The sequence below is a fragment of the Cydia strobilella genome, chromosome Z (genome assembly GCF_947568885.1).
Source record: "Cydia strobilella chromosome Z, ilCydStro3.1, whole genome shotgun sequence".
NCBI lineage: Eukaryota > Metazoa > Arthropoda > Insecta > Lepidoptera > Tortricidae > Cydia > Cydia strobilella.
In genome coordinates this window covers 7884601-7897610 of record NC_086068.1, presented here as the reverse complement: position 1 = coordinate 7897610, position 13010 = coordinate 7884601, and the positions used below count along the sequence as shown (strand labels likewise).

The 13010-nt window shown below is 43.1% G+C and overlaps 1 protein-coding gene across 3 annotated transcripts in view; it reads left to right on the top strand.

Annotated features, from left to right (window-relative positions):
• LOC134754196 (discoidin domain-containing receptor 2-like) overlaps positions 1 to 13010 on the top strand; it is a 102614-nt gene that overhangs the window by 75853 nt on the left and 13751 nt on the right. For all 3 annotated transcript variants that reach the window (XM_063690342.1, XM_063690339.1, XM_063690341.1), the window contains exons 6-7: positions 6472 to 6767; positions 7160 to 7367. In XM_063690342.1, the coding sequence (XP_063546412.1) occupies positions 6472 to 6767; positions 7160 to 7367 (504 nt within the window). The remainder of the gene's footprint in view (positions 1 to 6471; positions 6768 to 7159; positions 7368 to 13010) is intronic.

Genomic DNA, 13010 nt, shown 5'->3' with positions numbered 1-13010 from the left:
GCTGCCGCCTCGAAAAAGCGCAAGCCATTAACGAAAACACATTGTACTGGAGTCAGTAATTGCACGCGACCAGTGTAGCAAATGAGCGCATGCACTTGAGCCTTCAGGTTAAACATAAGCTCTTTCAGGAATTCCAGTGGTAACATAGTGACGGGAAAATTGTATTTTTATTCTGCTATTATTTCTATTTGCCGCGCCAGACGCAAATAAATGGAGTGCTATTAGTTTGTATCCTTTGTCGCTGTCTAGTTGGCGCATGGCAGCTCCCCGCTACTATGAATCAATTAGTAGCTTTCTCTAATTCGAGTTTTATGAATACGTTGCTTCATGTGAACACCTAAATTACTAGTTTTACTCGCTAAAGTCGATGTTATAATATTGCAACTACCTATTTGATTTCAATATTTTCAATGTTCCGAAAGAGATAGTATTAACTGTATCGCAATTTTACCCTCCGCACTTTTATCAAAACTTTCAAATGCGAAGGCATAGACAAATGACATGCCAACGTTATGACCTTATGACAATCAAGTCGCTCGATAATCATTTAATAAAGTTTGTGTTAAACTATAAGAGAAAGAGAATACATAAATGTTTGTAAAGAGAAGACATCAACCCTTAAGCTACATAGCTTGCTAAGTCTTCGCCCTTATTAAATTTCATTTAAAATATTAATATTTCTTAGGGCGTTCGAAGCCGAGCCGTCCTCCTCGCCCGCAGCGCGCCATGTGCGCCTCCCATTAAAATGTTCGTACCGATCGGACGGCGACTGTAAGCGAAATAACGTTTTATCTGAAATCGATCTATTGAGGTTTGCATAGTACTGTACACACCGAACTTCCACAATTGAATTTAGCGGCTGCCAGCAGTTGTAAATACGGTCTGAAAAAAAGGACAATGCCCGCCTGTTTGTATGAACTCGCAACGCAAATCGTAATCAAACTTCCGTTTCAATATTTTTGTCTACTATACTATTTTTATTCAGTCTTTTTTTCTCTGTCTTAATAAATTAATACTATGATAAATATCTACACCGCGATGGTTTCTATTGTTCATGCTTTTAACATCCCTTTTTTTTCCTCAATTTAAAATTCATAAAGTTTAATAAATAACTACCTGTTCCTGTTACAAGCATTATAGTTTTAAGCGGCTTAAAAAAATTATTTGTAAAATAATGTAGAAAACATCGTGGATTTAAATCATCTATCAGTCTTCAACTAAAACTAAGTACATAATAATGTTGCCGTGGTTATTTTGTGAAGGTCGCTCCACACGAATGTAAGTATGTGGTCGCCACAAAGGTATTAATAAAACGATATTAATGAATTATTCTGAAAAAATCTAATCACAAGCATAGTGCATCCTCGGGAGATCTGACAACCTTTTACTCTCGTTCAACATTACATACTCTACCTTTATAGACTCTAGAATGTATTATGTAACGTACCTACATGCCATTTTGTTATAACATACCTTTTATTGCGCTATCTTCCTTCAATATAATGAATGTTTGCTAAAACACGACTGGCTCTACATCAACAATCGTCCCAGGTGTGCGGTTATGCGTTAATGCGTTTTGAATATCAATAAAACTCGCCATGTTACTCACATTTTAAACGTGTATATCGGTTATATGACTAGCCGCCTTTTTACCGAGCATTGACCGGGCTTGCAATGTTTGTTTGGTTATTATTATTATAAATCTATATTTGCTGCGTAAAGGCGTCAAATCGTCCTAAAATTTTTATTGTTTTTAGTCTATAATCACAAAGGTAAGCTGTTTTACTGTAACCACCTTTTACCAAAACGGCGAAGTGTCACAGACTCGCGTGATGATCGCCGACATTTGTTCTGTCTATATAGCATATATTATTATACATATATGGCACAAAAAGAGAGAAAATTTGCGACTGAAACAATCTGGCCTTTACTAGCAACTATTTAATGAATAAGTTGCATTGGGGTAATTTTGAAAATGGCAAATACATATCTATAAAACCAGAGGCACTTCATACTTTATCAACACTACGCTTACCAAGGCAAGATCAGCAAGATGCTTACTGTCGCTACATTATGCCGGGGCCACACTAACGGGAAACGGCGGGAAACGCCGTTGATTATCGCCACAGATTATATAATAGTTTTTACGAACAGATCGACTTATCTCTCAAAGAAAACGCAAATACCTACCGTTTTGATACCTACACAAAAATACAATGGAGTGACCTGACCTTCAACGCGCCGCTCCCCGCACCGCGCGCGCCGACACAACGCTAGGGTTGCCGACGCTTCTTTCGAATACTTAGGTATCTTAGGTAGATATCTAACTATAAATATGACATAAAAAACATTACCTACATCTTTAAAACAATTGAATAGTACCTATTACGTAGCTTGTAACTATCGTAAAAATAATACCAGTAGGTAGGTAAGTACCTGTATTGAGAATGTCTCATCTTGTCGGAAGAGTAAAAAACTGGTCAAGTGCGAGTCGGACTCGCGCACGAAGGGTTCCGTACCATTACGAAAAAAAACAGCAAAAAAATCACGTTTGTTGTATGGGAGCCCCATTTAAATATTTATATTAGTCTGTTTTTAGCATTTTTTGTTACAGCGGCAACAGAAATACATCATATGTGAAAATTTCAACTGTCTAGCTATCACGGTTCATGAGATACAGCCTGGTGACAGACAGACGGACAGCGGAGTCTTAGTAATAGGGTCCCGTTATTACCCTTTTGGTACGGAACCCTAAAAACGATAATTTATTATTTGCTTTGGTATTCCTGCATCCACTCACACTACAAGCTGACCTATTTTTTTTGTTGCGAAGACATTTCTTTCGTATGAACTGTAGCGTATTCGAGCGCGCGATGACGTGCGTGCGTTAGCGCGTGTGGCAACCAAAGAACCAACTGGCTTGGTACCGTGAAGAGGACACGATTCGTAGGTATAATTCCGAGCTCGCGCGGAGAGTTCCATAGGCCTGTTATCGCGATAATCTCGTGTTTCGCGGCGTTTCCCGTTAGTGTGGCCCCAGCAGTAGAAAGTGCTTCTAGTTTAATAGATGTTTTCCATTTTCAAAAGTTCCCGCTTTCGAAGTTAAACCAGGGGTGCGAATCTCCTCGCTTCAGGCAAATTCGGCTCCGTTCGGCTCAGCATTGCGAAAAAGGGACGTCCCTTTGCGTCCACGTCATAGATAAGATAATGACTTGAATTTTGACAACCCTAAATAGCCGAAAGGGATAGTAGCATATATTAGAAAGGGATAGTATGATTCGACCCTGAACCGCTGTCAAACTTCGGTTTTGTAGGATGTTTCCATTCTGTACGGTAGTACTATTATTTATTCTGTGGTTAAACTTAATCATGCTGCCCAGTGCAGGAATAGAGACTGGTATTTTATACTTATAGCTTATATGACTTTAAAGACGTCCTCAAGTGGCGCAATCTTGCTTTTAAAATCAAGTTTATTTTTAAACGCAGTATAACTTTAAAGCATAATTTAAAAGGCCTGTTCCGAGGTATTTTGTCCCTTTTGTTTAGCGATTCTGAGTAAGTTCCGATTGAAACACCCGATAAACCGAGTGGTGAAGAGCGAGCCGCATTTAAGCACGTTGTTACCTTGACACCACAAGGGCTAAACTAAAAAAAACAGCGTTTAAAATTCAGTCTTGAAACAAAAACAGTATGATTCAATACGAAAGTAGTCTTTTGATACATGTTCCTGTTATTATTAAGCGCACGGGTGATGTTTGTGTTGTAAAATATCGATTTTTTTAACGCTGCATCGGTATTAGTGTTTGGCTCATAAAAATACGTTTAATGTGGTATGCGGGATCATGTGCTGTCCAAATGGCATCCGAAAAAGTATTCCGGTATTGTACACTCAGCGTCAAATATTCTGTAGCAGTCAAAGTGGCCAAATAGTTCGGTACACCATAGTAAATACATGGTGTACCGAACTATTTGATTAATTGGTGTACACTCAGTACACCAATTAAGGCAGTTCCATCGGTTTGCCGCTGTCTTTGTCACATTTCGCAAGAAAGAACGGGAAAGAACATACGCGCCAAGTGTCAATTTTGATCGAATTTTGTCGGTTTTTATTTATTTTAAAAACGTTACCTTACAATATCGAAATTCTAAAGCTATGACATTACTATTTACGTTAAGATTGTTTTTTCTTCTTTTTTTGTTTATAGTATCACATAATAAATAACCGAGTAAAGTAGGATTAAAAGTCCGAGTTAGAGGTTACTTTGGGAATTAATTGTATCGAGCGAAGTGTTATAATTCGTGTATCGGAAGCTATGTTGTTAAAGATAATATAGTCAAGAACTACATATATTTTTTCCACGTCTACGAATATCAACGCCTCATAGAAAAACATGATCATATAAGGAGATTTTTCGCCTTCTGGCTCAGGGAACCGCCTTAATATACTTAGTCCACGTCGGGCGTAAAACCCAAACTACATAAGGATGATCATTGTGACTGTGGACATCGACTACGCACCTATCCCTTCATCATATCTGCATGAGCAAACCTAGGTAAATACCACATATGTACACTTATAAGGAAGGGATGACAAGCAAATTGTCCACGATGACAAGAAAATTGACATCAGCTAGTGTGACAATTGTATTTTAAATTATGCCGTAACGCCTATTACGGGGAATTAAGCTCATATTTTTTAACGCCAGCTTGATAGGTCTATAATTTAGGTATAGGTATATGCAATGTGGGAATTGCTTTTCTATGTACTCAGTAGCAGGTAGCAATGATATATTGTACGTACGATAACTCCAGGCATCTTTACTGGTATATTTTTAAGATAACTTGGGTAATTGCGTTAATTAATTGCATTTTGATTATTTAAAAAATGTACTGAGTCAGATTAGTTTCAACACATTCAAACTATTGCAAAATAGAGCAGGTTAAATTGCTAACATTCTGTTATGGGTTTATCGTAAAAACGTGTTAAAAAAATTCTAAAACAGTTTCATGATAGATGTTATATGCGGGCTACATCTGTACGTCTATACTTAACTAATAGTATGGGCAGTTGTTTACGTTACTATCTCGTTAGAACAGCTGGCGTTTACCCTAACGTCAAAGAGTTTGGTAGTGTACTTCAACTAGAATATAGGCAAGCCTGTCCTTACATTCTTTTTTATTTAAAACCGATAGATGTATATAATATTACTCCCACAACTAAATCAAAATCTGACAAAACCTTGCACGTTGATATTTTTATCAGTGCAATCTTTGGGTGCGCGCATACTTCTTAGCCATACGGCTAAAGAGCTTTGCAGAAACAGCTAAGATGTCGCTCGACGCAATTTCGCGCGGGAGGTGCAAGACTTTTTTTAGGTTGCAATAAACATGTTTAAGTTAAAAATTGCTTTTAATACTCATTACGTTGGTCCCTAAATAAAGTAACATCTGTCTAGCAGATTCACTTAATGCAACTGTGGTTTAGATATTGCGTTTTTGGCTACATATGTTTTATGTTTGGTATGTGTGTGCAAAGTTCGGTTTTATGGATTATAATTGGGTGCTCCATTTAGATGTTGAAGCTTGTTTCAGGCGGTTCGAGCGTTGGAGTGCTGTTATATACTATAGTTTCAAATTGGTTCAAAAGTTCGACTGAGGATTTCCATGGACATTTTACAAGTACTACACTTGAACTGTTTAGTTAGGAAATATTGTAGCGGTTTTATAAAGTTACCGACACAAACTTAAAAGCAAATAATGTTTCGAGACCTGATAGTTTAAGGACACTGGGGATGACTTTATGGTGTGAAAATTGACATATATCCGCGAATAGAATTCCCCACAGCTTTTTTATTCCTATCATGAGCAGAAAGCCTCTGATAACAAATAATAAATGATCTGAATATGTACATCGAGCTCAAATCCATTCATAAAGTGGCCATGTACTTTTGAAGTTGGCTGTAGGTAGGGGAGAAAGGGTATGGTTGTCTCAGAGGTTGGTTGTCACGTCGGCCATAACGAACCACTAAACGAACGAAAAAATTCGTCCACTCATTCATTACGTAAAGAAGGACGCCTCTTGCTATCTTTCGACGCCGGTTGATGAACTTATTCATTCCTTTAGTTGATTATTATGGCTGCTGTGACAACCAACCTCTCAGACAACCATAATCAGTCTCCCCTACATGCGGTAGGATATCCCAACAACAGATCACGCTCTACACTACATACGAATGATTTCGTTGTGTGCGTAGCCGTAACGTGTACCGCCTGATCTTCATTTGAATACGTCCTGTATGTGTGTTATGGCGCATCCAGATTGGGCGATCGCGGCGCAAATGAGGTTGCTTGCGAAAGTCCCTCCAACTGCTCGCATGTTTTACTTAGATACGTAGTTTATCCACCTTTATCCTCTGTTAATACAATTTATGTTAACTAAACTGTAAAAATACCTATACCTATTGTCCACAGTCGGCATAGTATCATACAACATGGCCAAAGGCGACAAGCGCAGCAACGGCGTGGAGCTGACCGACATGATCTACGACGGCACGTGGGGCGACGAGCTGCGCGGCGGGCTCGGCCAGCTGGTCGACGGCAAGTTCGGCGGCGACGAGATCCGCGAGGCTTCGCAAAACTCCGCATGGGTCGGCTGGAGGAACGACACCCGGCCCAACCCGCCCGCCATCGTGTTCGAGTTCGACAAAGTGCGCGAGTTCAGCGCCGTGCATCTTTATTGTAACAACAAGTTCATGAGGGAGGTTCAGGTTAGTCGCGAGCTTCTATCACAATTATCACAAATACTAAACATATAGAACATCATACCCACGCGCATTTTACCGAACGGCAAAAGAGACACAACATGTAAATTGCTTGTACATATAGGTATATAATTATGAATACGAGTATACGAGTAACTGTTATTGTTTATCTTAAAATTTTGCATCTTCAACCTATAACTTATATCCAGTAGATATCCATTTGATAATATCGACATTGATATCTTGATGTTGAAACCTTACTGAAGTAGCTGCCTGAGGCTTTCAATTTGAAAACATTACCGTTGCTGCAATTGTATCAACTGGAAAACGATATGATATAATCTGCATTATACAAAAATCTAAGTAAAAAATGACTAAACTAAGTATATTTTCTGAAGGTGTTTTCGGAGGCGATCATATCGTTCTCGATCGGCGGCCACCACTTTCAAGACGAGCCCATCCGCTACACGAACATCGAAGACAACATTTTCGAAAGTTCCCGTAACGTAAGCATCAAACTACACCACCGCATCGGGAAGTGGGTCCGCGTCGAGCTGCGGTTCTCGTCGCGATGGATCCTGATCAGCGAGGTCGTCTTTGATTCAGGTACGTGGCTTTATTCCAACACGGGCCCCTTACACGAACGATGAGGAAAGTTTTAGATACAATAGTCACACCAGTGTTGGCCGTAATTGTTAATTTTAATTAACCATTGATCAATTTTATTAACCATTAGTTCCGCCATTAACCAATTGCATTAAAGTTAATTCGGATTAAAGTTAATTCGGATTAAATTTTTGAGACGTTAATGGCCATTGAAGTTAATTCGGATTAACTTTAATTCGGATTAACTTCAATGGGCATGAAAGTCAAATAATTAATCCGAATTACTCTCAATTTGGATTAACGTCTAATAAAATTACATTCGTGATATTTTAAAATGAGAGAGCAAAATGACCCTGACTGAACCCTGGCAGTAGTAGCAGTACCTACCTACTACCTAGTAGAATTCTGGTTTGGTGCAACACAGACATACGCGGTTTTGGTCATTTAAATCGTCTTGATGAGCACTTCGGAGAGCCGTACCCATGATAGAGCTGATGCTGAACCCTGGCAGTACCTAATGGATCTAAGGTTTGGTGCAACATAGGCACAGGCTGTTTTAGTCATCCGACTCGTCTTGATGAGCACTTCGGAGAGCCATACCCATGATAGAGCTGATGCTGAACCCTGGCAGTACCTAATGGATCTAAGGTTTGGTGCAACATAGGCACAGGCTGTTTTAGTCATCCGACTCGTCTTGATGAGCACTTCGGAGAGCCATACCCATGATAGAGCTGATGCTGAACCCTGGCAGTACCTAATGGATCTAAGGTTTGGTGCAACATAGGCACACGCTGTTTTAGTCATCCGACTCGTCTTGATGAGCACTTATGAGAGCAGTACCCATAATGGAGCTGATGCTGAACCCTGGCAGTACCTAGCGGAACTAAGATTTGGTGCAACGTAGGCACACGCTGTTTTAGTCATCCGACTCGTCTTGATGAGCACTTAGGAGAGCAGTACCCATGATAGAGCTGATGCTGAACCCTGGCAGTACCTAGTGGATCTAAGGTTTGGTGCATCATAGGGACACGCTGTTTTAGTCACCCGACTCGTCTTGATAAGCACTTAGGAGAGCGGTACCCATGATAGAGCTGATGCTGAACCCTGGCAGTACCTAGTGGATCTAAGGTTTGGTGCAATATAGGCACACGCTGTTTTAGTCACCCGACTCGTCTTGATGAGCACTTAGGAGAGCGGTACCCATGATAGAGCTGATGCTGAACCCTGGCAGTACCTAGTGGATCTAAGGTTTGGTGCAACATAGGCACACGCTGTTTTAGTCACCCGACTCGTCTTGATGAGCACTTAGGAGAGCAGTACCCATGATAGAGCTGATGCTGAACCCTGGCAGTACCTAGTGGATCTAAGGTTTGGTGCAACATAGGCACACGCTGTTTTAGTCACCCGACTCGTCTTGATGAGCACTTAGGAGAGCAGTACCCATGATAGAGCTGATGCTGAACCCTGGCAGTACCTAGTGGATCTAAGGTTTGGTGCAACATAGGCACACGCTGTTTTAGTCACCCGACTCGTCTTGATGAGCACTTAGGAGAGCAGTACCCATAATGGAGCTGATGCTGAACCCTGGCAGTACCTCGCGGAACTAAGGTTTGGTGCAACATAGGCACACGCTGTTTTAGTCATCCGATTCGTCTTGATGAGCACTTAGGAGAGCAGTACCCATGATAGAGCTGATGCTGAACCCTGGAACTACCTAGTGGATCTAAGGTTTGGTGCAACATAGGCACACGCTGTTTTAGTCACCTGACTCGTCTTGATGAGCACTTAGGAGAGCAGTACCCATAATGGAGCTGATGCTGAACCCTGGCAGTACCTAGCGGAACTAAGGTTTGGTGCAACATAGGCACACGCTGTTTTAGTCATCCGACTCGTCTTGATGAGCACTTAGGAGTGCAGTACCCATGATAGAGCTGATGCTGAACCCTGGCAGTACCTAATGGATCTAAGGTTTGGTGCAACATAGGCACACGCTGTTTTAGTCATCCGACTCGTCTTGATGAGCACTTAGGAGAGCAGTACCCATGATAGAGCTGATGCTGAACCCTGGCAGTACCTAATGGATCTAAGGTTTGGTGCAACATAGGCACACGCTGTTTTAGTCATCCGACTCGTCTTGATGAGCACTTATGAGAGCAGTACCCATAATGGAGCTGATGCTGAACCCTGGCAGTACCTAGCGGAACTAAGGTTTGGTGCAACGTAGGCACACGCTGTTTTAGTCATCCGACTCGTCTTGATGAGCACTTAGGAGAGCAGTACCCATGATAGAGCTGATGCTGAACCCTGGCAGTACCTAGTGGATCTAAGGTTTGGTGCAATATAGGCACACGCTGTTTTAGTCACCCGACTCGTCTTGATGAGCACTTAGGAGAGCAGTACTCATAATGTAGCTGATGCTGAACCCTGGCAGTACCTAGCGGAACTAAGGTTTGGTGCAACATAGGCACACGCTGTTTTAGTCATCCGACTCGTCTTGATGAGCACTTGGAAGAGCAGTACCCAAGATAGAGCTGATGCTGGACCCTGGCAGTACCTAATGGATCTAAGGTTTGGTGCAACATAGGCACAGGCTGTTTTAGTCATCCGACTCGTCTTGATGAGCACTTCGGAGAGCCATACCCATGATAGAGCTGATGCTGAACCCTGGCAGTACCTAATGGATCTAAGGTTTGGTGCAACATAGGCACACGCTGTTTTAGTCATCCGACTCGTCTTGATGAGCACTTAGGAGAGCAGTACCCATGATAGAGCTGATGCTGAACCCTGGCAGTACCTAATGGATCTAAGGTTTGGTGCGACATAGGCACACGCTGTTTTAGTCATCCGACTCGTCTTGATGAGCACTTATGAGAGCAGTACCCATAATGGAGCTGATGCTGAACCCTGGCAGTACCTAGCGGAACTAAGGTTTGGTGCAACGTAGGCACACGCTGTTTTAGTCATCCGACTCGTCTTGATGAGCACTTAGGAGAGCAGTACCCATGATAGAGCTGATGCTGAACCCTGGCAGTACCTAGTGGATCTAAGGTTTGGTGCATCATAGGGACACGCTGTTTTAGTCACCCGACTCGTCTTGATAAGCACTTAGGAGAGCGGTACCCATGATAGAGCTGATGCTGAACCCTGGCAGTACCTAGTGGATCTAGGGTTTGGTGCAACATAGGCACACGCTGTTTTAGTCACCCGAATCGTCTTGATGAGCACTTAGGAGAGCAGTACCCATAATGGAGCTGATGCTGAACCCTGGCAGTACATAGTGGATCTAAGGTTTGGTGCAACATTGGCACGCGCTGTTTAGGTCATCCGACTCGTCTTGATGAGCACTTAGAAGAGCAGTACCCATGATAGAGCTGATGCTGAACCCTGGCAGTACCTAGTGGGTCTAAGGTTTGGTGCAACATAGGCACACGCTGTTTTAGTCATCCGACTCGTCTTGATGAGCACTTAGGAGAGCAGTACCCATGATAGAGCTGATGCTGAACCCTGGCAGTACCTAATGGATCTAAGGTTTGGTGCAACATAGGCACACGCTGTTTTAGTCATCCGACTCGTCTTGATGAGCACTTAGGAGAGCAGTACCCATGATAGAGCTGATGCTGAACCCTGGCAGTACCTAATGGATCTAAGGTTTGGTGCGACATAGGCACACGCTGTTTTAGTCATCCGACTCGTCTTGATGAGCACTTATGAGAGCAGTACCCATAATGGAGCTGATGCTGAACCCTGGCAGTACCTAGCGGAACTAAGGTTTGGTGCAACGTAGGCACACGCTGTTTTAGTCATCCGACTCGTCTTGATGAGCACTTATGAGAGCAGTACTCATAATGTAGCTGATGCTGAACCCTGGCAGTACCTAGTGGATCTAAGGTTTGGTGCATCATAGGGACACGCTGTTTTAGTCACCCGACTCGTCTTGATAAGCACTTAGGAGAGCGGTACCCATGATAGAGCTGATGCTGAACCCTGGCAGTACCTAGTGGATCTAGGGTTTGGTGCAACATAGGCACACGCTGTTTTAGTCACCCGACTCGTCTTGATGAGCACTTAGGAGAGCAGTACCCATAATGGAGCTGATGCTGAACCCTGGCAGTACATAGTGGAACTAAGGTTTGGTGCAACATAGGCACGCGCTGTTTTGGTCATCCGACTCGTCTTGATGAGCACTTAGGAGAGCAGTACCCATGATAGAGCTGATGCTGAACCCTGGCAATACCTAGTGGATCTAAGGTTTGGTGCAACATAGGCACGCGCTGTTTAGGTCATCCGACTCGTCTTGATGAGCACTTAGAAGAGCAGTACCCATGATAGAGCTGATGCTGAACCCTGGCAGTACCTAGTGGGTCTAAGGTTTGGTGCAACATAGGCACACGCTGTTTTAGTCATCCGACTCGTCTTGATGAGCACTTAGGAGAGCAGTACCCATGATAGAGCTGATGCTGAACCCTGGCAGTACCTAATGGATCTAAGGTTTGGTGCAACATAGGCACACGCTGTTTTAGTCATCCGACTCGTCTTGATGAGCACTTAGGAGAGCAGTACCCATGATAGAGCTGATGCTGAACCCTGGCAGTACCTAATGGATCTAAGGTTTGGTGCGACATAGGCACACGCTGTTTTAGTCATCCGACTCGTCTTGATGAGCACTTATGAGAGCAGTACCCATAATGGAGCTGATGCTGAACCCTGGCAGTACCTAGCGGAACTAAGGTTTGGTGCAACGTAGGCACACGCTGTTTTAGTCATCCGACTCGTCTTGATGAGCACTTAGGAGAGCAGTACCCATGATAGAGCTGATGCTGAACCCTGGCAGTACCTAGTGGATCTAAGGTTTGGTGCATCATAGGGACACGCTGTTTTAGTCACCCGACTCGTCTTGATAAGCACTTAGGAGAGCGGTACCCATGATAGAGCTGATGCTGAACCCTGGCAGTACCTAGTGGATCTAGGGTTTGGTGCAACATAGGCACACGCTGTTTTAGTCACCCGACTCGTCTTGATGAGCACTTAGGAGAGCAGTACCCATAATGGAGCTGATGCTGAACCCTGGCAGTACATAGTGGAACTAAGGTTTGGTGCAACATAGGCACGCGCTGTTTTGGTCATCCGACTCGTCTTGATGAGCACTTAGGAGAGCAGTACCCATGATAGAGCTGATGCTGAACCCTGGCAATACCTAGTGGATCTAAGGTAGGTGGTAAGGCTCTATCATGGGTACCGCTCTCCTAAGTGCTCATCAAGACGAGTCGGGTGACTAAAACAGCGTGTGCCTATGTTGCACCAAACCTTAGATCCACTAGGTACTGCCAGGGTTCAGCATCAGCTCTATCATGGGTACTGCTCTTCTAAGTGCTCATCAAGACGAGTCGGATGACCTAAACAGCGCGTGCCTATGTTGCACCAAACCTTAGATCCACTATGTACTGCCAGGGTTCAGCATCAGCTCCATTATGGGTACTGCTCTCCTAAGTGCTCATCAAGACGAGTCGGGTGACTAAAACAGCGTGTGCCTATGTTGCACCAAACCCTAGATCCACTAGGTACTGCCAGGGTTCAGCATCAGCTCTATCATGGGTACCGTTCTCCTAAGTGCTTATCAAGACGAGTCGGGTGACTAAAACAGCG